The 25,849-nt window shown below is 52.5% G+C and overlaps 7 protein-coding genes across 7 annotated transcripts; 3 read left to right on the forward strand and 4 right to left on the reverse strand.

Moving 5' to 3' along the window:
* Window positions 1–618: 618 nt before the first annotated feature.
* On the forward strand, window positions 619–2,277 carry N7539_006389 (complex I NDUFA9 subunit family protein; the record flags this gene model as incomplete). Its single annotated transcript, XM_056935991.1, has 8 exons — window positions 619–767; window positions 835–848; window positions 922–984; window positions 1,056–1,150; window positions 1,217–1,308; window positions 1,379–1,520; window positions 1,594–1,752; window positions 1,840–2,277. 8 exons carry the CDS (start codon window positions 619–621, stop codon window positions 2,275–2,277), a joined length of 1,152 nt encoding a protein of 383 aa, XP_056788915.1.
* Window positions 2,278–2,978: 701 nt separating this feature from the next.
* Window positions 2,979–4,137, forward strand: N7539_006390 (uroporphyrinogen-III synthase HEM4; the record flags this gene model as incomplete). Its single annotated transcript, XM_056935992.1, has 2 exons — window positions 2,979–3,276; window positions 3,356–4,137. 2 exons carry the CDS (start codon window positions 2,979–2,981, stop codon window positions 4,135–4,137), a joined length of 1,080 nt encoding a protein of 359 aa, XP_056788916.1.
* A 624-nt stretch (window positions 4,138–4,761) lies between these two features.
* Window positions 4,762–6,114, reverse strand: N7539_006391 (mitogen-activated protein kinase; the record flags this gene model as incomplete). Its single annotated transcript, XM_056935993.1, has 4 exons — window positions 4,762–4,790; window positions 4,858–5,205; window positions 5,293–5,870; window positions 6,008–6,114. 4 exons carry the CDS (start codon window positions 6,112–6,114, stop codon window positions 4,762–4,764), a joined length of 1,062 nt encoding a protein of 353 aa, XP_056788917.1.
* Window positions 6,115–10,801: 4,687 nt separating this feature from the next.
* On the reverse strand, window positions 10,802–14,311 carry N7539_006392 (COPII subunit SEC24; the record flags this gene model as incomplete). Its single annotated transcript, XM_056935994.1, has 5 exons — window positions 10,802–10,813; window positions 10,942–11,565; window positions 11,605–13,251; window positions 13,328–14,018; window positions 14,178–14,311. The coding sequence occupies 5 exons, from the start codon at window positions 14,309–14,311 to the stop codon at window positions 10,802–10,804; spliced, it is 3,108 nt and encodes a 1,035-aa protein (XP_056788918.1).
* Window positions 14,312–14,976: 665 nt separating this feature from the next.
* N7539_006393 (kinesin family protein) lies at window positions 14,977–17,413 on the forward strand (the record flags this gene model as incomplete). Its single annotated transcript, XM_056935995.1, has 3 exons — window positions 14,977–15,244; window positions 15,363–15,772; window positions 15,836–17,413. 3 exons carry the CDS (start codon window positions 14,977–14,979, stop codon window positions 17,411–17,413), a joined length of 2,256 nt encoding a protein of 751 aa, XP_056788919.1.
* Window positions 17,414–17,823: 410 nt separating this feature from the next.
* N7539_006394 (MCT family MFS transporter) lies at window positions 17,824–19,557 on the reverse strand (the record flags this gene model as incomplete). Its single annotated transcript, XM_056935996.1, has 4 exons — window positions 17,824–18,256; window positions 18,369–18,952; window positions 19,053–19,159; window positions 19,236–19,557. The coding sequence occupies 4 exons, from the start codon at window positions 19,555–19,557 to the stop codon at window positions 17,824–17,826; spliced, it is 1,446 nt and encodes a 481-aa protein (XP_056788920.1).
* Window positions 19,558–22,497: 2,940 nt separating this feature from the next.
* Window positions 22,498–22,815, reverse strand: N7539_006395 (uncharacterized protein; the record flags this gene model as incomplete). The annotated part of the gene is made up of 2 exons (XM_056935997.1): window positions 22,498–22,700; window positions 22,788–22,815. The coding sequence occupies 2 exons, from the start codon at window positions 22,813–22,815 to the stop codon at window positions 22,498–22,500; spliced, it is 231 nt and encodes a 76-aa protein (XP_056788921.1).
* Window positions 22,816–25,849: the final 3,034 nt, after the last annotated feature.

The following is a 25,849-nucleotide window of genomic DNA, read 5'->3' on the forward strand; positions in this document are numbered from 1 at the left end:
TCTGACGATAGACTGATCCTTCGGGAAAGGGCCTGAAGGGAAGTTGGCGGGTAAAGAGGACTTTGCGGTTCTTCTATAGTTTATTGGTATTCATATCGGATGCATTGTTGGATACATCATGTCGTGCTGCAAGTTCAGTCGTCCTCGTGGTGTCGGTCAATCAATAACATTGGTATTATTTTACTGACTGACTATACAGTCAACAGCTCAGATGCCTCTTTTGTCACAGTAATGCTAGAAGCGGCCTCCGTCCAGTCACAGTAGTTGAAATTGTCAGGCCTGGTAGAACCCCATGTAGTTATAGTAGGTCCACCAGACAATGTAGAATTGAACTCGGACGCCACGTACGAGTTGCATGCATTTCCCTCCAGTTGACGAGAATTGAGTGCGCAATTGCACCATATCACCAGATCATTGATGAAGGTCGAAGCCAATACCGCCGAGTCCGACAGACTACACGAGTGGTCACCGAATTGGGACTAGTGCCAGAGTCCCGTGTTCCCGAATTGCAGGCGGGACGGGCTCACTGTGAAAGACCCGTTGCAACTGCTTCTCACTATCGCCAGATCGGCAACCAACTCCTCTCCACAAGGTCTCGCGAGCTATCCCGTTGAGACCATGCAGAAGTGCCGGTCAATCAACCCTGCTCTGGGGTCGCGAGTCTTTGCTCCCGCCCCGCGCGTTCAGGTCCAGGTCCAGCGCCGCAACCTCCAGGATGTCGCCATTACTCGCACCGGACGTCCGATTCTGAAGGTTCAAGGTGGTCGGTGAGTGGTCAATGGTATTTCTGCTCCGGTCAATGGTTTCACACTAACGTGGAAATCATGTCTTCAGCTCGTCTCTCGGAGGTATCACTCGGCCCTGCCTCAATTCATTCTCAAGCAGCCGTGCGATTCGTACTCACCACTCGATTTTATATAGGCCACACTGCGACTGTGTTTGGTGCCACTGGTTTCCTGGGTCGCTACATTGTCAACAAGCTCGGTATGTTGAGGATCATGTACTTTTGGTCAGGGTTCGGACGAAAGAGAAGTTGGGCGACTGATGTTCCGCAGCTACCCAGGGATGCAATGTGGTGGTCCCCTACCGTGAGGAGATGGCCAAGCGTCACTTGAAGGTCACTGGTGATCTGGGTCGCGTTACTTTCATGGTATGGAGGACCTCTTTGAGACGATACACTTCTCCCATGAGAGCGCCGGTCCTGACTCGACCCTAGGAATACGATCTCCGCAACACTCAGTCCATCGAGGAGAGTGTCCGTCACTCCGACGTTGTCTACAACCTTGTTGGTCGCCAATACCCCACCAAGTGAGTGATGCAACACGACTGAAGACGTTGGATATACCTGGACGAGTGGGAAACTGACTGGTGAAAACAGGAACTTCACCTACGCCGACGTGCACGTGGACGGCGCCGAGCGCATCGCCGAGGCTGTCGCCAAGTACGATGTGGACCGCTTCATTCACGTCTCCTCCTACAATGCGCGCCGTGATTCACCCTCTGAATACTTTGCCACCAAGGTTGGTAGCACTGCGACTGGACTTGTCTCGGTAATCTCGAAACCTGAGGATACTGATGTCATATGCAATCTAGGCTTGGGGTGAGGAGGTCGTCCGCAAAATCTACCCGGAGACCACCATTGTGCGCCCTGCACCCATGTTCGGTTTCGAGGACAACCTGCTGCACAAGCTTGCGGGTGTCTCCAACCTCTTCACTGCCAACCACATGCAGGAGCGTTACTGGCCCGTTCACGTAAGTCTATAAATTTCCAATCTCGGCAAGCCCTGGTATGCAACGAAGAAACTGAGACGTTGGTATATATTTTTTTCTTCCACACAGGCTATCGACGTCGGTGCCGCTCTTGAGAAGATGCTGCACGATGACAGCACCGTTGGTCAGACCTTTGAGCTTTACGGTCCAAAGAACTACTCCACCGCGGAGATTGCCGAGTTGGTGGATCGCGAAATCATCAAGAAGCGCACCCACATCAACGTGCCCAAGGCTCTCCTGAAGCCCTTCGCGTACTACTTGAACAAGTACCTGTGGTGGCACACCATGTCCGCCGACGAGGTCGAGCGTGAGTTCATCGACCAGGAGATCGACCCGGATGCCAAGACCTTCAAGGATCTCGGCATGAACGAGACTGCCGATCTGGCCGACTTGACCTTCCACTACCTGCAGGGTTACCGTAGCTCCTCCTACTACGATCTTCCCCCTGCGACTGAGCGCGAGCGTCGTGAGGAGAAGAAGTATCTGCACGTGCTGGACGACCAGTAGATGGGGGGGAATGCCCTTTAAATTGGAAGGGTTGGAATCGAAATGAAATGTGTACATAAAGCTGTGTTTCTTTATCTCTCTCTCTCTCTCTCTCTCTCTCTCTCTCTCTAGACGCGCGAATTTTAGTTTCTAGGGTCGTCTGGATTTGACTATCAAAACGAGAAATTTCCTTTGTCCTTGCAATGGTAGTGAACTGGAGGAAAGGTGTACTCTGTAGTGTGTAGCAGTTTGACCATTTGGAAGCCATCTGAAGACTCCTCATAAGCGTGAATGCAAACCGCTGTCTTCAGCTCCCAGCTCCCAGCTCCCAGCACCAAGCACCAAATGTAGCCAAATCATGATCCTCGGACCACGGTGAACTTGGAGCGTTCAAGCTGGTCCAGAATACGAGCCGTGCCGCGCTACTCAAGACCTCCCCCTCCGACAAACCCGCGGACACGGACTCTTGAAGCTCCGCCCCGCATGCAATTTCGCCATTCGCAATCAAAACAATGACCAAAACCACACTACACCAGAACACCCTACCCACGTCCTCCGGCTGAAGTTTGAACCGCATCAATCACTCCCTCGATCCGATTTTCAATCTTCCCTCCCAAACACTCCCCCGCTTGCAACGCCCTTGCATTCCACCAAACCAACATAATAGTCCCAGACCAACACCCCCCCCCCCCCCCCCCCCTCAGCACGCTCGCGGCTCAACAATGTCCGGCCCAACTCCCATTCTCCTGCTCAAAACGAGATCGTCCCCCCACGACGGATACCACGAGTACTTTTCCGAAGAGTTCCAGCCGCGCTTTGTACCTGTGCTGGAGCATCGGGTTCACGGGAAGAATCTGGAGAGGGTGCGGGGGCTTTTTGCGTCGGGGGCTTTTGCGGGGGAGGATCAGGGACCGGGGTCTTCGGGGGAACTGGGTGCGACGGGCAGGAGGTTTGGGGGTATGATATTTACGAGTCAGAGGGCTGTTGAGGCCTTTGCGCTGATGATTGAGGAGAATGGATGTATGTGGATTGCTTATAAAAAAAAGATTGAAGATGGGCTTTACTTATTTGGTGGGACCTGGTTGACAATGTTTGATAGTGCCATTCACACCATCCCAGACTAAACCATTCCCATTATATACCGTGGGACCAGCTACAGCTCGTGCTCTGGCAGCGCTTCGCGACAAGTACCTGCCCGGCGCCACAATCTATGGCGAGGACGCCGGCAACGGACAGAACCTCGCATACTTGATTCTTGAGCACTACAACACGATATACCCGGACTCTACTGCAGAGCCACAACATGGGTCATCCCCACCGACAAAACCCTCCCTGCTCTTTCTGGTCGGTGAACAGCGTCGAGATATCATTCCCAAGACTCTCATGGGTCCGGACCGCCCCGAGACTGATCGTATCCACGTGGAAGAGATCGTGGTCTATGAGACCGGGGAAATGGAGTCCTTTGAGGCGGACTTTGCGGATGCGGTGCGTCAGTGTCGAGTGAAGACTCAACACACTGGCCCTACCGATTCTCCGTCTCTCTCTGGTCCAACAGCTCCAATTTGGGTCGTCGTCTTTTCCCCAACGGGTTGCGAGGCCATGCTGCGGGTCTTGAAAATGGGTCCCTTTGGGAAGAACGCGTCTGATGGAAACGAGAATCCACACGAAAGTGGCAAACAGGCTGCCCGGCCGGATATCTTTGTTGCGACGATTGGACCGACCACGAGGGACTTTTTGCGGGAGAAGTTTGCTTTCGAAGCGCATGTTTGTGCGGAGAAACCGAGTCCAGAGGGCGTTGCAGAGGGAATTCGATGGTTTATGGCGATGCGAGAGACGGACGCCCAGTCGAAGATGGAGACGACGGACCATATTAAGGGGTGACAGGGCAAGTTCGACTTCCCACCCGTATATTGTGTATCCTGTCTAGTCCTCATAGGCCTTCCTTCTTATAGGGCCCTTCCGTGGGTCTTTGAAAATCTGCTGCCCGGAGGACGCAAAATTTGTACGTACAATCCAAGGTTCCCACGAAACGACGTGACGAATCCTGCGACCGAGTGCCCGGCTCCTCCACATGCGTGACGAAGCCTCGCGGTCCGAGTCAAGCCAACTGGATGGAAGTAAGCAGTAAGCAGTAAGCACAAGTCTCATTTGTGTCGAAACTCTCATCCATTTTGGGGGGCGGGGGGTGGTTATGGGAGATCCTTGAAAGTCACTTAGAGGGCGAGAGAGAGATGAAGAGATTGGAAGACGAGAGAGAAGTTTCAAGAAGTTGTGAGTTTATGACTCCCAGAGGACCAATTCCAGTTCCCAGCTTGTTTGTATGAATCATCATCATTGCTCTCCCATCCGTTCATTGCATGCTCTAAATCAGAAAGAGGGAGGAAGGAAATAAAGTAGAAAGGGGGACGCCGGGAAAAGAAGACGAAATATAGAATGGGAAGGGGGGAAATGCTAGACAAGAAGAAAACAAAAGCCGCTTGATGTTTTTGAATCTATGGAAGGTGTTCACCGCATAATCTCCTCGTAGATCAACACTATCGGGAGGTTCCAAGTTAGCAGCCTTTACAATACCATCATTGACGGGGACCAGGGACAACTCACGCTTCAATTGCTCCTTGCTCAAGGTGTCCTTATTCTTATCAAAGTCGAAGAATGCCTCGGGAATCGGAGGCGCAGTGGGCTCATCCTCAGGATCATGGTAAGGCTCGAGGTATGGATGGCGCAAAGCCTCTTCCACCGTGATACGCTTGGCAGGGTTGAAGGCCAGAAGCTTTTCCAACAAATCTAGGGCCAGATCATTGCTCTTGGGGAAGAGGGCACGGAAGGGGATCTTCTTCTTGAAGGGCAGGGAGCGGATGTACTCGCGCGCTCGGCGGGACTTGATTCCATAGTAATCTTCCATGGTTGGTGTGCCGAGAACATCCAGAATGAGGGTCAACTGATGGTGGTCTGGAAGCAGAATCGTCAGCGTCAGTCTCCTGTGATATACTGCAAAGGTGAGGGGGCCAAATTGAATGAGGTTGAAGGTTCACGTACAGTCCTTTCCAGGGAACAAGGGCTTGCCACTCAACATCTCCGCCAAGATGCAACCCACACTCCACACATCGATCGCCTTGGTGTACTCCTTAAAGGTCAACATGATCTCCGGCGCACGGTACCAACGGGTGGCCACATATTCAGTCATGAAGCCCGAGTTGTCATCGGTGGATGCGGCAGAGCGAGCAAGACCAAAGTCACAGACCTTCAAGTCGCAGTTGGCATTCAGCAGCAGGTTGGATGGCTTGAGGTCACGGTGCAGGACGTTGGCGGAGTGCATGGCCTTGAGGGCGCGGAGGGTCTGGTAGATAAAGTATTGGCAGTGGTCATCGGATAGATCCTGGGTGCGGATGACGCGGTGCATGTCCGTCTCCATCAGCTCCTGGATGAGGTAGACCTCATTGAAACCCTCGTAGTTGCGGGGTCGTTGAATGTCGAGGATGGAGATGATGTTCTCGTGGTTGAAGTAACGAAGCAACTTCATCTCGCGCAGGGTTCGCAGGCAGAACATGGAGTGGTCGAAGGGCGTGATTTTTTTAATGGCCACTTTTTGACCGGAGGGCTTGTGGATGGCGGAGCTATAGAGGCAAATCGTCGCATAAGCTTTCCCGTCATCTCTCTCTTGATGGACCACAATTCCGAATGTGGAAAGACCTTCTTCCGCCCAATAGATTGACTAGAACGATCAAAGAAATGGATGGAGTATTGCGCTTACCAGACCACACCATATGCGCCCTCTCCGATCACGTCCTGAATCTCGTACTGCTCCGACACATTGAAGGAGATCTTGCGTGATCCTCCGGACGGTGGTTGTTGGACCATCGTGTCGGTATTGAAAGAGACTGGGAAGCTTTTGTCAGTTGGGGGCAGTGAAATGTGGAGAAGTGGAAAATGTTGAGAGCAGGTTGGAAAGCCAGACAGAACCAGAATGGAAGAGAGACGGATGTTCATGCCCAAGACTGGGGTAATGGGGTCTTTGTGCGATGTGATTGTGCAGTGCAAGGTTAGGCTAGGCCAGGCTAGGCCAGACACGAATTGATGAAAACAACATGCTGGGTCCCAGAGGCGTCAATTGCGAATGAGCAAACATCAGATGAATCAACCAGGGCCATGTTGCTTTTGCAGTTCAATAGTAAACAAGAGAGGAGACCAACATCCAGCCAGATTCCGCTTTTTCCTATTTCCATCACAAGATTGTGACCTGGAGGTTTCCCATCCATCCCGGGAGGAAAAGAGAGAGGGAGAGCGAGGGAGCGCGCAGACGTCAGACATATTCAGCTTCCCAAATCGGAAGTAGTCCATGTATATGATTCTCTGGGAAAGAGAGTAAAGCCTGCACTCGGCGACAGAACGAGAAATAAAAAACGACGAAAGTTGGAGGAAAAAGACGTATGAGCTGACCTTTATTGTGTACTCCACAAGTCTGAGCGGAATTGCTTGTTTCGAGATCCCCTTTTTTTTCCGGCTCACGACTGTTGTGAGCGAGTCTGCGGAACTCGCAGGGAAAGAGAGAGAGATAGAGAGAGGGAGAGAGATAGAGGGAGAAAGAAAGGGAAAGCGGGTGAGAAGAGGAGTGTGTGTTGGGGAGTGGTGTTGCGAAAAAAAATGAAGGGACGTGATGAGGTGGAGTTGACTGGCTTTTGGGACCAGAGATAGTCAGGGGAAGGATGGAAAGAGACGAGGATGAGGAGCGGGTATCGGAGGAGGGGTCAGTTGTAGAGCGAGATCTTTACGATCTACAGAGGACCGTCTTAGGAGGGAGGCGGAAGAGGTGGCAATCGTGGAGAATCAAGGACAAGAATGGTCCAGCTAGAGAGATCCGTCAGAGCACTTCACTTTGGGAGAGCTAGTGGTGGGTGAAGCTTGCTTGGGTAGTGGGGGGACAGATTCAAGGTTGGAAGGGGTGGAAGTAGAAGCCGAGGCGGGGGAACTCTGTGGTCGGGCGGGATGATCACCAGATATAACCAGCCCCGCGAGCGATAGCGATGCCGGTGCAATGGAGATCACGGCGAGACCATACATGTAGGGGGATCAGAGTCGTAGGGATGAAGAGAGAGGGACACACACATACCAGGTGGATGAATTGCTGGAGGTCTGTTAGTCACTGTGGCAGTAGGGCTTCGATCTTTCCGCTCCAGCGATGATCAGAGAGAGGTCTGATAAATGGTGGGGGGAGGAAGAGGAGGCAACGTGGAAGAGACAGTGGGGAGCCAAAGGAGCCAAAGGAGCCAAAGGAGTCTCCAAAGTCCGAAGGAGGGTCCCAAGCATACGAACGGAGCACGACTCAGCAAGACTCAGCGAAACTCAGCCACAGGCGTGTTGTTGGTGGGGCCCGACGAAACCGCCAGGAGATGAGCAGCGTTCCAGGAGGCACGAGATGACGATGGGAGGTGGGTGGAGTACGGAGGATGGAAGATGGAAGATGGATGTTGGAGGTGGAGAGGAGTGTCGGTGCGATTGTCAGAGTTGCTGGACTCGAGATGAGCAGAGGTGCAAAAGCACGGACGATCTCCAGAGGAACGTGAGGCAGTCGAAAGAAGAATGGACGGGTCAAGTGATCCAGCGATCAAGTGATCAAGCCCTAAAAAGCTCTGCTCTGCTCTGCTCTGCTGTCCTTCGGAAGTGGTGTGGTGATGTGATGGGACATGGTAACCTCCAGTGCCAGGAAGTCATGTACCGACTCTGGTCCACTGGACGCCGGCTGAAGGTGGGCAGATATGATGAGACCATCAACTTGGATCGTACAGCCATGTGTGATGTACTTATTATCAGAGTATGGATCGACGAGGGGGACATTGTCCGAACGGGGAAGGCAGATAGATGCGAATATGGTACCTGAATTGTCAAGATCATGTTCCTGGACCAGCTTCTATGATTGCTGATCGAGCTCTAGCCAGATTCCAGCTCCGTTTGTCAATCAAGTAACTGAGTCTATTCTTCTTAACCGAAGATTCTGCAAACAATGACGGTATATGATGCTGTGACATGGACTCGGGCTGTTCTCCCATGCCGTAATTCCACGGATCATCGCCCTTCCACAGCCCTCCAATGTTCGAGCTCGAGAGTCAGTCAAGAGAGTGAGAGAGAGAGAGAGAGAGATGCCCGCACGGCTGACGCACGGGGATGTGCACGAGGATGCATTGAAACATATCCACCCAGGTCTAAGCCTATCGATGACTAGCCCCAAACACTCTCCAACAGCTTGACAGTCGAGTCTGTCTGCATGCTTGATTGACCGTTACTGTCGCTTCTTATTGGTAAAAGCAGGACTTTGGGATCACACCAAATATGGTCAGTGCCAGTGTCGGGGCCAGCACGAGCACTAGCTCTTGTTGGGAGTACCGGTAGGTATGAGGCGGCAGTGCTACTCATACATCCAGTTACTGTAGTATACTACTACTGTACTGGTATCCGACCAAATGGAGCTCATGGAGCTCATAGAGCTCACCGATTGTTTATTTTAGCAAGAACCTTGGCTCCGTTGGGGACGGTCGACTCCACAGAACCAGAAAATCAGAGCAGCCGGCAAAGGTTCCTCTGGAAGCTGAGGTTTATCCGGAACACTCCATTCTCCAGTGTTGAGGTGATCAACATGAGTACTCCAAGATATCGATAATGATTACGAGACTACGAGTACACTACCTACTTGCTTCATGAATATGTCGTCACGGAAACGACCACCCGTGTGTATTCCAAGCTACTAGTATTTGCGTAGCTACTAGTGGTACGGCTACCTAGTCCTACCAGGGCTCATAGAACTATATCAATGTTTCCAAAGCCAAAGCGTAGATAAGATTCAAGGCAGTTAACCTAGCACTGTATGTGAAATACAACTCCCCTTCCTGAAGCTAATTTATTCTAGACCCGGACCAGACTTCATCAACAATCTACTTTCCGTCCGTCTTCACCGTTGGAGATCTTCTACCAAGATCCTCCACCATACAAGCTTCAGAATCGTAGTTGTAGAGAGGGATCTAAGGGAACTTCCTAGCACCATATGTACCTTGTAAATTGTAGTCAACAACCTGGTAATGAGGGTACAATCCACACTGTACAGCCGTCCTGCCTGACCCTCAATCCACGCCGGGCCCCAGATCCTGATCCACCGATCAATGCTCTTCCAATGCCCATCATTGTCATTTGCAGAGCCCCTCAAGAAAAAAACAAAGTTCCCGCCACCAGCGCCAAATGCTGTCCTCTCATACCCTTTCCCATGTTCACGGTCTCCAGGGCTGACTCGCGCTACTGTCGGGACTGGTCACAATCACAGTGACTCGTCTGTTGTATTCCATGGTATCAGTCCTCAAGTCTATTCAATCACTGCAGTAATCTAGCCGGTGGTCTCCGGTTAGTACGTTGTACCTAATTGTAGTACTCCCTGTCCAGTGTCCACTACTCAACCAGACCCATTGCCCCGACCCAACGGCGGCACTGTAGTAGCATTTGAATCCTACCTGCGTATTGTTGTAATGCCCGTGCACTTTCTCAAACATGCCATGCCAAACTGGAAGGAGAGCTCTACTCTACCTCTCTCGCAACGCCAGACTAATGGACGAAAATCATCGTTTTACCTTCAACCCGTCCCCCACCAACCTCGACAACGGGCTACTAGGAAGTCACCAAGTTATAACTCCCTCCCTCAGCCGACCAAATGATTGGGCCACCGCCCGTTTTCCAAGTCTCTCTCATACACCAACTCAAACCCACCTGCACCCAACCAGCCCTTTCTGTGTCCCGTGCCCCCATATAGCAGGTTTCACATGTCACCTCAGAGACTCAGAGCACACAGTGTAAGATGAGACAGAATTGAATTCCGGAACATCTCCACCCTTCTCCCAACAAGAGGGTGGTTGTTTCAGTTCAACCTGGAACCGCCGCACTGCCAAAAAGAGAGGAGGGCGGGGGACCGTAGACCTTCAAGACTTGAGCACAAATGGGCATCAAAAACCATCAACCTATGCAAGTCTTCTTTCGCGCAGAAGTCTCCGGAGTCCGGCCTAGCGAGTTCGGCCAACAATCCATTCCACGAGAGGATCGAAGCGTCAACACATGGACAATCGTGCCAATGAATTTTTCATGATGAGAATTGAAATCTTCACTGAAATGAAAACTCATTCGTGGCGAGGCCGAGCTTTTGAAACATCGCATCGACAACTGTCACTTGAATACCGACCATCGCGTCTCAAATGGAAGGATACTCCATGATCATACTACACTTCGGTGGCCCACAAGGGCTAGCGTCGTCGCAGCGCCACTGATGAACCGTACACTTCAAGGAAGAACAGTATAGAAAGGAAATAAGATTTTCAGATATCCAAGCCCTTCATCCGTAATGGTACAGGTAAACATGCAAAACGCAAGAGGAGGCACATAGACATTCATGACGGGGACGGGGACGGGAACAGGTTAGCAGAGGGGAGGATGTGTGGACATGACTCTACGGAGGGCATCGACAACACTCAAAAAAAAAAAAAGAAAACCTGCACGAAGAAAGGAAAAGACCATTTTTTTATTGAATGACCTGGACGATCAAAGCAGTCAGTCATCGCTCAGAGGGAAAGACTTGAGAGAGACCAGAGGCAGTGTATAGACAGAAAGACAGAGGAACCACACACAAAAGAAAGAAGAAATGAAAGGTCATCAGCATACCTTCTCCCGCAATGTTGTCATCCATTGGTCCAGGCTCACACTCTGGTCAGCCCGGTCCTCCACCAGCATCGTCTGCGCCCACAGACGCAGACCAGGCTCGCCATCCTCGCGCACCACGTACAGGTGAGGCACAATCATACTGCCGACACCCTTGGAGCGGTGGTCCCGACTCTTCTCAATCACCGCACGCACGCGCTGGTTGAACTCGTTCTCCACCACGGGCAAGGTCGTCTTGCCCACACGCAGCTGGGTTCGGTCGGGTACGCCAAACACGTCCTCGATCAGCTGGGGCACGGCATCCCGACCGACCCACAGGAACTGGGTTTGGCCGTCGTCGATCAGGTACAAGCCGTACGAGGCAATGCGGCCCGAGGACAGGTTCACGGTAGGCGGGAGGACGATTTCGCCCGTCTGCTCATCGGGGATACCGGCATTGTCGGGCATATCGTGAAGGGAGTACATCCGGGGATAGATGTATTGAATGAGAAGAGGCAGGGGAAGAGTGGACAGCAGGCAAAGAGCAGCGGATCGCATATCCGTGGGGATTTGAGCAGACTTGCGGAGACCGAGCTGTGCAGAATCCCATATTAGAAACACGTCATCGGAAGAGACAGAGCGAAGACACTGAGAGCTTTAGCCCAGCTTGACATATTGAAAACTTACATTCTTGATCAGAGCAAGGAAGAGAACGGGCAATCCACGCAAGTTAGCAGGGAACTGCAGGCCGCTGCCACTGACGCTGCCACCAGCAAGTTCCTTGCGGTAGGTGGAAAGCAGCTCAATAATCTTGGTCTGCAGGGCTTCACGAGCCGGCTCCAGACCACTGCTCAGCGCACGCTCGACAGCCTTGTGGCTGAAGAAGGTGGCAATAGCTTGCTGGTCAGCGGAAGCATAGATGTCGGCCAAGTTGGTGGTAGTTGGCAAAGCCACAGTGATGACTCGGATGCGACGCTCGCCATTGCAAGTAGTATGAAGGACAGCAGCTTGGAGACACACGACGGGCTTGGCGACGGTCTCGTCAATGGCGACTTCCACGACGTATGCCTGGTCACGGGGGAATGCAGGGAACGCGCAAAGGTCGGAACTGCGGTTGAAGAAGTTGCCGTAGAAAGTGCTCATGCGAAGGCCAGTGGTAGCCCGGACACGGAGCACAGCCTCGAGACCAATCTCAGACGAAAGGTACTCGGAGAACTCGCGAGCGAACTTCATAGCATCTTCGGGTCGAGCCGCGTTCCAGCCAGGGTAGAAGTAAGTCTGACCACCGGTGTAGCGGGGCAAGCAGCTCAAAGACGCAACGTCTTGGTATTGGGACGAGAACAAGAACATATCAACAGATACTTGAGCCTTAGAGCACTCCACCGCGAAGCTCTTGTAGAATGCGTTGGCCGTCTGCAAGAGGGCCGACTCCTTGCTCGTGCCGAGGACCTTTTTGTCCTCACGCATGGAGAGGGCTCCATGGCCGATATTGGGCAAGGATGCGCTCAAGACAGTCATCTTGCCTCCAACGGGAGAGATAAGCTTGTAACCGGCGCGCAGAGCCGAACCCATGGCACAGCTGTTACTCTGAGTGTTCTGGAACATCTCCTGGAGCTTGTTCAAGAATGTCTCAATGTTCTCGCGGCACTCGCTTAGCGTCACCAACAGATCGCCGGGAATGGGCAAGAACGGCTCTTCGAGGTCACTGATCACGAGCATGCGAGGATCGGAGCTGGGAGATCCGTCGCGCGGAATGCTAAAGTAGTGTAGGCTCGAGTCGACGGCAATGAAACCGAGACGTGTGCGACGGTCTGCGTTGGGAATGCGGTCGAGACTCTCCAGAATGCACCGAGCACTGGTAGCCAGAAGACCACTGGTGACAGAAGCGTAGCTCACATCAATCAAGAACAGATACACCAACGGCTGTGGCGGGCGGACCATGTACTCTTGCGGAGCGACGAACTCCACCATACTGTAGTTGAGGTCGGCGCGAAGCGAACGGTCTGCGGGCTTCTGTTGTGTCGCATCCCAGTCAAATGCTTGGGGGACGTCATTTGTCAAATTACACATGTTGCAGCGCCAGCGGTGTCCATGGTCAAGGAAAGTCACAAAGGGATTGATATAGGAGCGGCAGCGTCTGCACCGTGAGATAACCTGATCCGGGATGACGGGGACGGTGTCTTCGGCATCGTGTAGCGAGCCATAGGGCTGAATAACCAAAGCAAAGGGCAACTTCGATTTCTTGAGGAGGGAATTATTCGTGGGGACTGCGTTCAAAGTCGATCGCATATACTTGGGCGGACAATTGGCGTGGGGAGAGTCGAAGACACTGGTCTGCAGGGAGGCTTGGTGATTAGTTTATCATTTCGAGCAAGCATCGCCAAGCGGATCGGACATTGATTGTTCATACCTGTGGGGGCAAGACAATAGGAGGAGGAGGATAGTCCAGCTCGGCGACATTAAAGGGCTGGGAGATGAGGTCCGTCGGATAGAGCTGGTTGAGCGGAACATGGCGTTGGGAGTATACCGCGGGCTCCGCCGGCGCTGGAGGCATGTGGTGTGGCTCGCTCATGCCCATTCCGCCGAACTGCTGTGTCATCTGCGCCACATTGGGATCTGAAGGAGCAGCGTATCCCTGCGCCGCTGGCTGCATGGGAACAGGTTCAGCGCCATAGGTTGGCTGTTGATATCCTGCAACGGGTGGCTGTGGGGGGTAGGCACCGTAAGCTCCCCCAGCTGTAGGCTGGCCTCCGAGAGCCGCATTGGCTCCGGAACCAAATCCAAAAGCTTCACCAGCATAAGCTCGCTTTTTTTTACCACCAGCACCGGTAGGCGGTGGTGCACCCTGTGGTGGAACCGCCGACGACTGTTGAAGTGCGGGATCTGGAGAGCCATAGCCCGGCTGGGCATACCCTTCCTGGGGAGGGTAACCCCCTTGTGGAGCGGCCATTAAGATCTGCTGAAGATGTTGACTGTGTTGTTCAATGTTCCGCAATGAAGCTCCTCCGAGGGAAGAAGGGTAGTCGAGCCAGGCGACAGAGGTGAAGGTAGGTTGTGTTTGCGAATTGAGATGGGGTTGCGGGTAACAATGCTGAGCTTCGCTAGAACCCCACAATCAGCTTGAATGTCAGCGAGTCCTCGATTGACGAGAAGATGGCGATATGGTGAGAGCGAGGAGGCGATCGACTTGGAGTGAGCGACTAGATCTATTGTGAAGAGTCTCTGGACTTACCAACAGCAGATGAATGAGCTTCAGTCACGGAGGGGGAAGGAGAGCAAAGGAGGCGGTGATGGCGAAGGTGGCCTTTAGGCTGAGGGTCAGCGGGCCAATCACATGAGGGAAAACCATATCTGTAGGAGCCCCGAGGTTGGTCAACTGGCGAAGTATATACATCGAGTGTTGAAGCAAAGATGAAAGGAGCTGGATGTACTCCCGATCAATCGATATATGGGAGACTTCAAGAGTGGACTTTTAGACGTTGAGGAGGTTCTTATTGATGTGAATTGTTCTGGTTTATGCCGTCATAGGAGGTTCACTTCAATGAAATAATCTTCGAGAATTCCTTCTAAGCAGGTATAAACTCAAAAAACAATATCAAGCATTTGTATCAATTCAATCCCGAGCAGATCGTCTAAAGCAACCCTATTTCAAGATTAGACCAGTTTACAGCATGGTCACTTCGCTTTTGCATACCAGCGTAGGTAGGGTACACAATTACTTCGAGCCTCACGAGGGAATGTGGCTGGTAGAAGAAGAGGTGTTGCCCGGTCAACACCAGCCCACCACACTCGTCTGCCGCAACGCACGATCCACACGTTCTCACCGTCAATCTTGCATCGTCATTCACTAGGCTCGTGAGTCGCGTCATTGTTCTTGCATTAAGAGGATTTTGCTTGCTTTTGGTTTGTTTCAATTGCTCGTATATTGCTTGAGACTCGCGCGATCTTCCGCATTTCGGCCAGACTCGCGAGTAGTAATTGCATAAGGGGGGGATGGTCCAGGTAGCATTCGACTGGCGACAAGATTGAAGACTCGACTTGAATGGTTGGATTGCCAAGATGAGTGTTCGGGTCGTTGCACGTGTGCGACCACTTCTCAAGTCTGAACGCGACTTCGATGTCATTCTTCGCACAGGTGCCTCGACAAGCGCGGCGGAGGTCAAGTCGCGCGAATCCTCAGTTGAAGATCGCAAGTCAGCTGCGCTGAAGGACCGGGATAGTATTGTTCGGATTCCCAACCCAAAGAACGAAGGCGAGGAGTACTCGTTTCAGTTCAATGCGGTGTACGATGCGGATGTCACACAGCAGGAGCTGTTCGATGCAGAGGGTGAGTACTGACTCCCCTGACGAGGGACAATTTCGATGGCTGAGCAGCCTCTCCCGTTTTTTTGCGCCCTTTCATCCGAAACCCACTCATCGCTGAATCCGTTGCGCGCGTACTTTAGTGTCTCCCACGATCAAGCACCTCTTCAATGGATTCGATGTCACCTTGTTTGCCTACGGCGTCACCGGAACCGGCAAGACGCATACGATGCGCGGCGGTAAAAGCCTCGCCGAGCGAGGTGTGATCCCCCGACTCCTGAGTGGTATTTACAGACGAAGCCGGAAGATGGAGAAGGATAGCGATGGCGAGACCAGTGTGCAGGTGTCATTGAGCTATTACGAGATATATAACGACAAGGTCTTTGACCTATTCGAGCCACCTGAGAAACGCACGCTGGCGGGGCTGCCGTTGCGAGACAACGGAGGCAAGACTGTTGTCTGTGGGCTGACAGAGAAGCCCTGTACGAGTTTGAAGGAGTTTGAGAGTCTATATGATCAGGCCAACACTAACCGCTCGACGTCTGCGACAAAGGTGAGTTACTGCACGTGGGGTACACATTGCCGGCATGCTTCGTCTGACAATACGTGTCTGTAGCTTAATGCGCACTCTTCCCGATCCCACGCGATTCTTGGAGTCAAAATCACAATCACGACACCAGAAAAGACTCGCATTAGTACCGCCTCCGCGATCGACCTCGCGGGTTCGGAGGATAATCGACGGACGGAGAATGACAAGGAGCGAATGGTCGAGTCGGCAAGCATCAACAAAAGCCTCTTCGTTCTCGCCCAATGTGTGGAGGCCATCACGAAGAAACAGGCTCGCATTCCGTACCGCGAGTCGAAGATGACTCGAATCCTTTCTTTAGGCCAGAACAACGGTCTCACCATCATGATCCTGAACTTGGCCCCCGTGCGATCCTACCATCTGGACACGCTCAGCTCCCTCAACGTTGCCAACCGCACCAGAAAGATCGAGGTGCGCGAAGTCGAGAACGATCCGATCTTCAAAGGACCTGTGCGGCCGGCAATGCGCCCGTCACTGGCTGCGACGCGAAAACCGCTGCAACCGCTGACTGCTTCAGTTCATGTGAACATGCCCGTGGCCGCGAGCAAAGACCCTGCCAAGAAGGAGGAGGAGAAACCTCTCAAGCTATTCAGTGTCTACTCCGACCGCACGCAAATAAAGGCCGTTACGCAACTTCGCAAACCTGAAGTTTTGAAGAAGTCGTCCCTCTCCGGGGAACCGCATGCGATTCGCACGATCAAGCCGCCTCGACCTAGTTACGCCCCTTCTCAGCTCAATTACGGCGATATCTCCGCGGCGAAGATCGAGGAAATGGTCGAGAAAAAGGTCGAAGAGATTCTGGCAGTGCGAGCGATGAGCGAGAAATCGCGCCACACTCAGGTGCACGAGTTGAATGAACGCCTCCAACGTCGACTCGAACAGCTCGAGCAGCGGATAGAAGGGACGGAAGACGCTCGCGCCGAGGGTCTTTCCTACTTGCTCATGGCCAAACAACATCAGGCCCGTGGCGAACTCAGTTCGGCCCTGAAGATGTATCAACTTGCGCTACCGCATTTCCCACACAACGAGAAACTCGTGTCCAAGATCGCGAATTTGAAAGAGCGGATGCAAGGAAAGGCGATTTCTCGACCATCGATGGCTCAGGTCTCACCTCCCGAGGGACGACTCGGAAGCATGCTCAGCTTGAAGAAGGAGCCAACTGTGACATTAGGCAAGCGTCAAGCAGCTGATCTCGACACCGACATGACGGATGCACTCGACGGCGATGACCATGCCATGAGTGACGAGGACAGCACCCTCCCGCAAGCGAAAAAACGAGCAACGTCCAAAGCCCTCGAATGCCACGATGGGGACTTGAGCGCGCTGGACGACTACCAAGATCCAGCGGTCTCTCCACGGACCGTGCGCCTCTTGTCCATCATCAACTCGCGCGATGTGAGCCAGATCAAGTTACTGAAAGGAGTTGGCGCCAAAAAGGCCGAGGCTATAGTCGACTGTCTCTGTGAGATGGATGAGACGATGGGCTGCAATGAAGATTCCACCGATGAGTCGTCGGCTTTTCAAGTGAGCAGCCTCGCTGAGCTGAGTACCCTGAAGGGTGTTGGTATTCGGACCGTGGAGAATATGCGGAATGGGGTCGTTGCTTAACCTTGATCACGAAATGAGGTCTCCGAGGGAGGGCAGTCGAGAGGGAGAGAGAGGTGAAGATCATGCTGGCGCGTGATTTTTCTGGGGGGAGGGGTGTGATGCATCTTGCTTCAGCGACGGTGCTCGGCGTTTTGTCGTCTTTTTTTTTCTTCTTTTTGATTGTTTGGAGATCAACATGCTTCGATCAAGAGCTTTTGATTCTTATCGGGAGGTTATTGGTATTGGAGCATGACGCTTTCTTTTGGTCTTGTACATAGTGTCAATGTGGAGAAAGGTCTGTGGAATGATGATATCTACTAGTTTAACATTGTGAATAGAAAGAGATGGGTATATCCTCAACAGGCGGTTTCTATACAAAAAGCATGGCCGAAACCACTCACCCTCCTCAATGCCCGTTAGGACTTCCGCTCTCAGACCTTTTTCCTCAAGTTACAACCGCCCACAACTACCCTCGCCACCACAAACAGACTCGACCCGACCATCATCACCACCCCACAAAAGACCTGCAACCTGGTATACGACCCGGTCAAAACATCCGGGACCAAGGCTCCGCCAATCGGGGTGCCGGTCAAGGCGGCGAACGAGATGATCGCGAAGCACGTGCCGTTGCGGACGCCGACTTCTCGCAGATCAGAGATCTGGGCGATCAGGGCCGGAACAATGGAGACGAAGGCCCCGGAGCTGAAGCCGTACAGGGCGCTGAAGATGATGGCGGGCACGTTGCTGCGGGAAGGGAGCCAGAGGGCCAGGACGAGGATGGCGGAGAGATAGCTGAAGAAGATCATGATGTTGTATCGCCCGACTCGGTCCGCGAGGTAGCCTGGGATGGTGCGGCCGAAGACACTGAACAAGGGGGAAACAGTTAGCTTTATTACTGTTTTTCTTTCTTTGTTTTCTTCTTATTTTTTTTTTTAAAAAAAAAAAAAAAAAAAAAGGTGAGATGACATTCACATACCTGGCTGCATTGAGAATGGGAATCAAATATACCGACAAGTGCTCTGACATGCCATATCGCTGGGCCTGAGTGATCACAAAGGTAAACGGCAAGAACATGCCCCAGAAGAAGCAGAAACAAGCAGCCACCGTGATCATAAACTTCTTGTCCTTCAAGGGATGCACAAAGTTCATGATATCAAACGGCTTCTTCGTATGCTTGATCCGCGATCTAAGAGTCACATTGGAGATGACCAGCATCCCCAGGATCAAGAAGGCGCAGATTCGCATCGCCCAGGGAAATCCAACCTTGGGGATGAGATTCGAGACCATGATGGGGAAGATGACTCCGCCCAGACTGGATCCCGAGGCCGTGATGCCCAGGGCGAATGCGCGTCGTTTGGCAAACCATGTGCTGACCGAGTTGACACTGGCGGTGAAGACGGCGCTTGCGCCCAGGGGACTGCAGATGCCCTGGGCGAGGATGAATTGATAGTACTCGGTGGAAAGAGAGGCCATCATCAGGCCGAAGACGTGGAAAAAAGTGCCCCCTAGAAGGATGGCTCGGGGGCCGTAGCTGTCGAAAATGGTGCCAAACACGGGACCCTAGGAGAGGAGGAGCAGGTCAGACACATGGAGGGTTTTCTTTGAGAGGGAACGGTCACCTAGACCCGGAGCAGAGTCCAAAAGGTATTCCCAGGCTTACCGCAAAAAACATGATGAATGTCTCCAGTGAAGTAATCCATGTCACGGTACTGGTGGACAAATCACGAAGTTGGTGGGTCTCGTAATACGTTTGGAAGATTCCAATACCTGGCAAAGTAAAGATCGAGACTGTATAAGCTTCCCGAGCATGATACTTGAGCAAGACATGGGACAAGCCACCTACAATTGATCCATCCAAAGCTCACAAACAGTCCAAAAAAGGCTCCCAAAACAGACATCCACGCCTCTGCACCTCCGTCGGGAGGAGGTCCCGGGCCTGGCGCGGCAGCGAGAGCCGGGTCGCCTGCTGCGGCCTTTTCTGATGCTTTCTCATCTTTCTCAGGCACATGTTGGGACTCGACTGGTTGAGTGGTCGGCTTTCCCTTTTCCATATCGTGGTGCGTTTGGTTGGCGATTGATGGCGTGGAGTGCTCAGAAAGTGCCCGTGTAGTGGTGGAATCGGCAATCGAGGGAGCTCCCACGGGGTCTTGATGGAAGTCGTTCATTTTTGGGGGTTTGAATATCTATGTATTTCCGGTTGCCAACTCGACAGAGGTCACCACTTTCGCGGACGTTGTATAGTCTTGGAACCGAACCACGTCGATGGTGGGTGTGTGTTCGTCAAGACAGACGGCCCCCAAGTGAGAGGGACTGTTGAGTATTTGACCTAATCCAGCGCGGCCAATTGATGATGGGTGTTTCTATTTGTAGTCCAGTCTATACTGTCTATGGGCTTATCTGGGCGAAGCTAGCAGTCAGCATGAGGCCCCGCACGTCCCAGTAGACTGTAAGAACAGATCACTTGATGACCGAGAAGGCTGGAACAACTTACATAATGGGCAAGTCTATAAGACAGAACGATTCGCTATGACGTCGATCGCCGGGAGAAGAGGAAAGGAAACAGAAAAGATAGATGCGATTACCAGAGGGCGTCGAGAATGAATGAGAAAAGGCTCTTGTATTTGTATCAGGAACAACCTCCAGATAGGCTGCCCCCACATGCAAACCGTAGATGACTGATGAGTCGAAACTTGCCCCCGATATTGATGGTGCAGAAAAATGCAGAAAATTCTGTTCTCAAAGAGACAACGAGCAGGGGTACTGAATCAAATGCACGGAAAACCTTCAAAGGGTGATTGATAAGGGAGAGAGAAACGAAGAAGCAGAAAAAAACCCCCCCCCCCAACACCATCCCCATTTCGGACTTATTCGCGCCTTCGGCATCGCGTCCACGGCTAAACTCCGACACGCAATCCCCCAAGTCCTGTCGCTGACTAGCCAAGTGGCCGCTGCCAACGAGCGTCTGGAACAAGATGGACGATCTGTCACTGGACGACGGAATCCACTCCTCCCATCATTCAAGAGGACGAGTCACTGAGTCCGTCTGGTCGAGTCCAAGGGTCGTTCCCGGTCGGGGGCCCAAGTGGGAACGAGAAAGAAGAGTCTGCGATTGTCAGATGCGTCTATGCGCATCCGATGACTGATTCGTCCACTTGCCGTATAACTGTCTACCTGACATTCTGACTACAATAGTAGTAGTAGTAGGCTCATCGTAGTATAATCTATAAACGTGCCCCATATTCTTCGGGACCGCGGAGGGAAAGTCAAGCTCGGCTCCACATTTAAAGCATCCATGGACAAGAAATACGTCGACTGATTTTTCTTTGGTGGCTCATTGCAGTTACTGACTCGGTACTCCATTTGTGATGCGTACAGGACCAGCTGAGTCTTACCACGATCATCGCCGTTTGGAAGTACTGCCAAGTTACTACAGTAATAACGAGTAGTAGCACTAAGTAGCAGTACTCAGTAGTCAGTACTACTAAAATCATAAAATGGCTTCGTCAGTAGATGATCGGATGGCCGAGTCCAGGAATTTCCTCTTTAGGAATCGCGTCGCTTAGATCCGGCCCGCCTGCAAGTCGGAGTCCCAATTGGGCTGAACTCTTGTTCGGTCTCGGTCTCTCGGACTCCCGGCGGCCAGAAGGGACGATGACTTGATGCCAGATGGAGGTAAGAGACCCTGTCAAACGGGGAAACAAAAAGGATGATTGTGACATTTCTTTCTCTCAAGTTCGGGGCAGTTGCACACGGGCAGTTTTCAACTTCTCGGACAGTCGAGGTGGGCGTTGGCATGTCTGATGCGGACCGGAGGGACCTCCAGCGGAAGTCTAGAACACTGAACGGCACGATGCAGCGGGAGGTAGTAGCCGTCCCGTGACTTGCGTCGTTTGCGAGCGATCAAAAAAAAAAATCAGAATCCAAAGTGCAAGAAGGACCAGCCAAGGAGTTACGTTTAGGGCGGAATTGATCGTCAGTTGGAATGGACCGTTGCTTCATCAGCCCGTTTCAAAGATCAACAGAGGAGCATGATTGAGTACCCGACCCGCAACTCGCCAACGAAAGAAACGATTGAGAACGCATGGGGAAAGCTCTCTCGGCAGATGGTCCAATCTTGATCTATGTTTTCGGTGATTGCCAGTCTAAGCCAGATCGACTACGGCACCAAGGGAACTCATGCATCTCGGCTGGAGTCAAAACAGGTGTCTTGAGCCTCCCCCCGCGCGAAGCTTCGACTTGATGGAACGCTATCATGTCGAATGGTTCGGCATCAAGACGGGGACCACCAGAGAGATGATCGATCTCACTAGCCTATCATAGTATGGGACCGTCAACAATTGATCAAGATCATCAAACGATTCTGCTATGGATTCCAATGCAAGGTGAAGAATATATAGTCACAAGAAGGGAAGCGAAACAGACAGAAGGCGCCATGCTCATGGCACAATGCAGATAGAAGTGAATGGGAAAACGAAGAAAGATACGGGCAATCCCCGATACGACCGATGGAGTCGTGCAGAACGGAAAGGACAACGTCGAGCAGCTCCTCTCATGGGTCAAGGCCGATGAAGAGGGTGTGCCCCCGGAACAAACAAGGGTACATTGCCCCAAGAAGAATCTAATCAACCCCCCGCTCATCCTCAGCTCGGACCACGGTCAGAGCCGCGAGGATGAGCGACCACATAATCCAGTAGTGGCGGCGCGGGAACAAAAAAAGGGTCAGTGGCGAAGGCGGCGAAGAGGGCGAAGAAGATGGAAACCATTCTCATGGGACGGACATGGCAATAGTAGCTGGAGGGGTCGAGGTCGTAAAGAAGTGAGGTAAGCAAAGGCTGGTGCTCTTGGTATGCACGTTGCGAGCAGGGAGCGGGATAAGTTGGAACGGGCAATGCGCTCCGGTTCTGATTCCTGAGAATCCGAAAAGTCGACCGACAAAGTCGCCAGGAAGGTCAATTTCCACAAAAAAAAAGATGGGTGGTTGAATCACGCTTGAGTAGGTCAAATCTTGGTCGAGGTCGACCGGGTGGAAGTTTGACCGGTCGACTGTATATATTTGCAAGAAGCATCATCGGTAATGGCAGTCATGTATATCGCATCATCATGTCTCACCTTCTCCAGCGCGAGTCCTGCGTCCCGCGCAGAACAGATGGGCGCCAGCTGCCGCTTGACGACTTGGAGCCGGTGCTGGTCGGGGACTTGGTCCCGGCTTGATACACGTACTCGCCGTCGACGTACTGTGCCCCTGTGGAGAAGGTGGTGCGATGCTTGCGACGTGCATATCGCTGCTCCAAGCGATAGAGCTCGAGTTCTGTACCAGAGGGGGGGGGGAAGACCAGGTTAGCCCGTGTGATCTAGGACGCAGGGGAGATGAGCATGCTTCAAGAGTGCGACATACTTGCTTGCAATTTGTCAATCAGACCCATGGTGAATGTTGATGCGGGAACGACGGAGGGACAATCACGAAGATAGCTGTGTCCCGAGGATGGATTCCGGGGAATAGTGAATATTTAATGTCCAGTCACCTCGCAGTGAGTCTGGTTTTCCTAGTGCAGACCGAACGGTTGATAGGTGTCGGTCGCCGGCAGCGGGAATCCAACAGTCGCAAGCAGAACTGTCATGCACGGCACTTTAGCCTTTTGGTTCGGAATGCTTCGATGCTGGTTCCCCACGGGCCAATCTGTCAGATTGACCGGATTCGGACTCACCCGTCACTTTTGGTCAACCTCTTCAATCCCGCGAGTCGTAAAAATGGAGTTGGCTGCAACTGTTCCCCAAGCAAAGAGTAATGGCGTCAAGAGATGATGTGCAGAAAGGAGGGAGAGAGGGGGGTTGCACAAGATGGCCCCGTTGTTGATTTGCGATCGCGGAGTGGAGGCACGGATCCAAGCGCGCGCGTGTGGCCTAGCAATGGCGTCGGAAGAAGTGAAGGAACACGAGGCGGAGTGGGACTGAGATTGGAACTACGAAGTGCGCTCGAGAAGAGATGGCCACTGGGGATCGCTCCGGACAATTGAGCGGGAGGGGAGAGGCGCTTGCAGTGTCAAGAACGTGGCAGAGCTGCACCGGGACACGGTGGACGCAAGGGCTGTGAAGGAATGTGTCTTGACGGTTGATTCCCCGCGGTAGTCAGGGGAAAAGATAAGAGTGGGAGGAAGAGGGAGAGAGGGTCCAGGAAGGAAGGAGGAGCAGGAGCAACGCAGGGGACGGGGTTTGTGCGCGCGTGTGTTAGGGAGCGTGTGGACGGTCTCGGAGTCGGTCGTCTGTCGTCTGTCGCCTGTAGCCTGTAGCCTGTACAGGAGTAGTGTGTCTGAGTGGAAATCAGTGTCGTACACTGCCCGGAATGATGGAAAAGGTGTGGTGTGGTCCTGGGAATTGGAATCAGATCTGGGTCAAGTGACCCGAGGCGTCGGCACACGCGACGGGAAGTGACTTTTTGGAGGGGAAGAGCGAGTGGCTTGCGGCCAAATCCAGTGATTTAGTCTGAATTCCGAGATTGGACGAGAAGAGAGGACTGTGGAGAGATCGAGACCGACGAGTCCCTTTTGCCTGGTCCCGGTGGATGGGAGCGGTGGGTACCCCTTGCGACTGTCCAGGTACCGGACGATTGTCACTGGAGAAGAGGGAAACGCTGTACTCTGGAACTCTGGAAGTCTGGTCCTGCCGGTTGGACAGCAGTCACAGTCACACTCATGACTACAAAGGTCAACCCTCCCAGTCGTCGGTCAATTACCGTACTGAAGTGTGCGATCGTTTGACGTCTTAACTGAGTAGAAAGCGACGTGGAGAAGGGTACAGTATGGAATCATGAATATGCGATGAGTATATACTATATACTATACAGTGTATACCTTAGTAGCCACGAGCTCAGCAAGACAGGAATGTGCTCAAGTCCCCGACGATCGAGGATGAAGAATACGCAATTATTCGCCTTCAACAGAGCACGGTCCAATTCCGAAGGGCCTTTTTCCGGGACGAACATGTGTTGTTCAAAGTTGAACAATAATCTGCACATGGTACACATGGTCGTGTACAGGGAGGGACGGTCTTCCACAAAGGTTCGATCTTTCCTTTTTTTCTTCTCTCCTCTCTCCGCATCTCGAGGACATGGACATCTGGACGAGGGAGCGTACCCGAGATCACGGTAATCGTGGACTATTGCAGAAGTACCTGGAGGACTCGTGCCGGACTTGCCAAGAGAACCGACGCACGAACGTTTGCTCGCGTGGCAGACGCAAATGAGAAATTCGACCCACTCGCGAGCTTGAACCGGCACTAGTCCATTTGTGGTAATTCAGCCCAGGGGGGGGGGGGGGGGGGGGGAACTCGGCCGGCTTCACAAGGACCCAAGTTGTACAATAGTAGTGAGTAGTAATTAGTTAGTGGTGGTAGTAGTATCCCCGACTGGTGTCTTCCATTCCCCATTTTCTCCACGATCTCATCTGAGTGATCCGACAGCATGCTTCTGCATAATTCCCTGACCACTTGAGACCAGTAACAACCAGAAGTCGTCATCTTAATTCACACCTCCAGTTGCACAGCACTATATAGCAGGTGGATGTTTCGACCCGACGGGAGGAATAATCTCATTTATCATCTAAAATCCCGCACCCGTCATCAAATCCGACGAACCTACTTTGGCGCTAACACAACGCTAGCGATGAGAAATCCAACTTCTGCCCGTCGGGAGAATCAAAGGTCTGATTTTCCAGTTGTCGCGCCATATCAGACAATATTGAATCCTATCTCGCACGGTCTCTCTCTCTCTCTCTCTTCCTTTCTTTCTCTTTCTCTCCAAAATGATGTGCTATTGAGTGATGGCACCAGATCCACCAAATTAGTCACCCAGTCACACAGTCACCGGGAGTGCTACATGTTACCAGGACTCCCCCTTCTTCCCGCGTTTAATCGGTTCCTGTGGAATGGACTCGACCGATAACGAACTCTTGTAAAAGCCACGCGGAGTCCACGCCGGACGAGGGTGGTTACACCCCTTTCTGGAAGACGGTCGACAGTGGAGACTGGAGACTGGGGAGAGAGAGAGAGAGAGAGAGAGAGAGAGAGAGAGAGAGAGAGAGAGAGAGAGACCGTGCGTCCGTTCAATGTTTCACTTTGATCGCGTGGACGTCTTGCTGACGGTCGTCAACATCATTGGACATGATGGCACATTCAATCCCTGTCGTCCGGCCCGGATCGAGACGGCCGAACAACAAGTGGTGGTCTTTTGTCCAGGTACCGTACCTGATATATTGGTAGATATCGATCTACAGGAAGGAAAAGAGGAAGGTGAAACACAACTCGATTGGTGTGAAAGGAATGAGAAGGCAGAGAGGCTATCTGATGTGTGGGTTTGTGGGTCCCTCGGTGGTGAGTCGGCAGAATCATCCAAACATGATAAGCGTACAGAACTACACAACTACCTAAGGTAGTACCGTAGTACAGCTAGACTAGTGGGTACTA

Source organism: Penicillium diatomitis (assembly GCF_028827545.1).
Source record: "Penicillium diatomitis strain IBT 30728 chromosome Unknown utg000008l_segment0_segment0, whole genome shotgun sequence".
NCBI classification, from domain to species: Eukaryota; Fungi; Ascomycota; class Eurotiomycetes; order Eurotiales; family Aspergillaceae; genus Penicillium; species Penicillium diatomitis.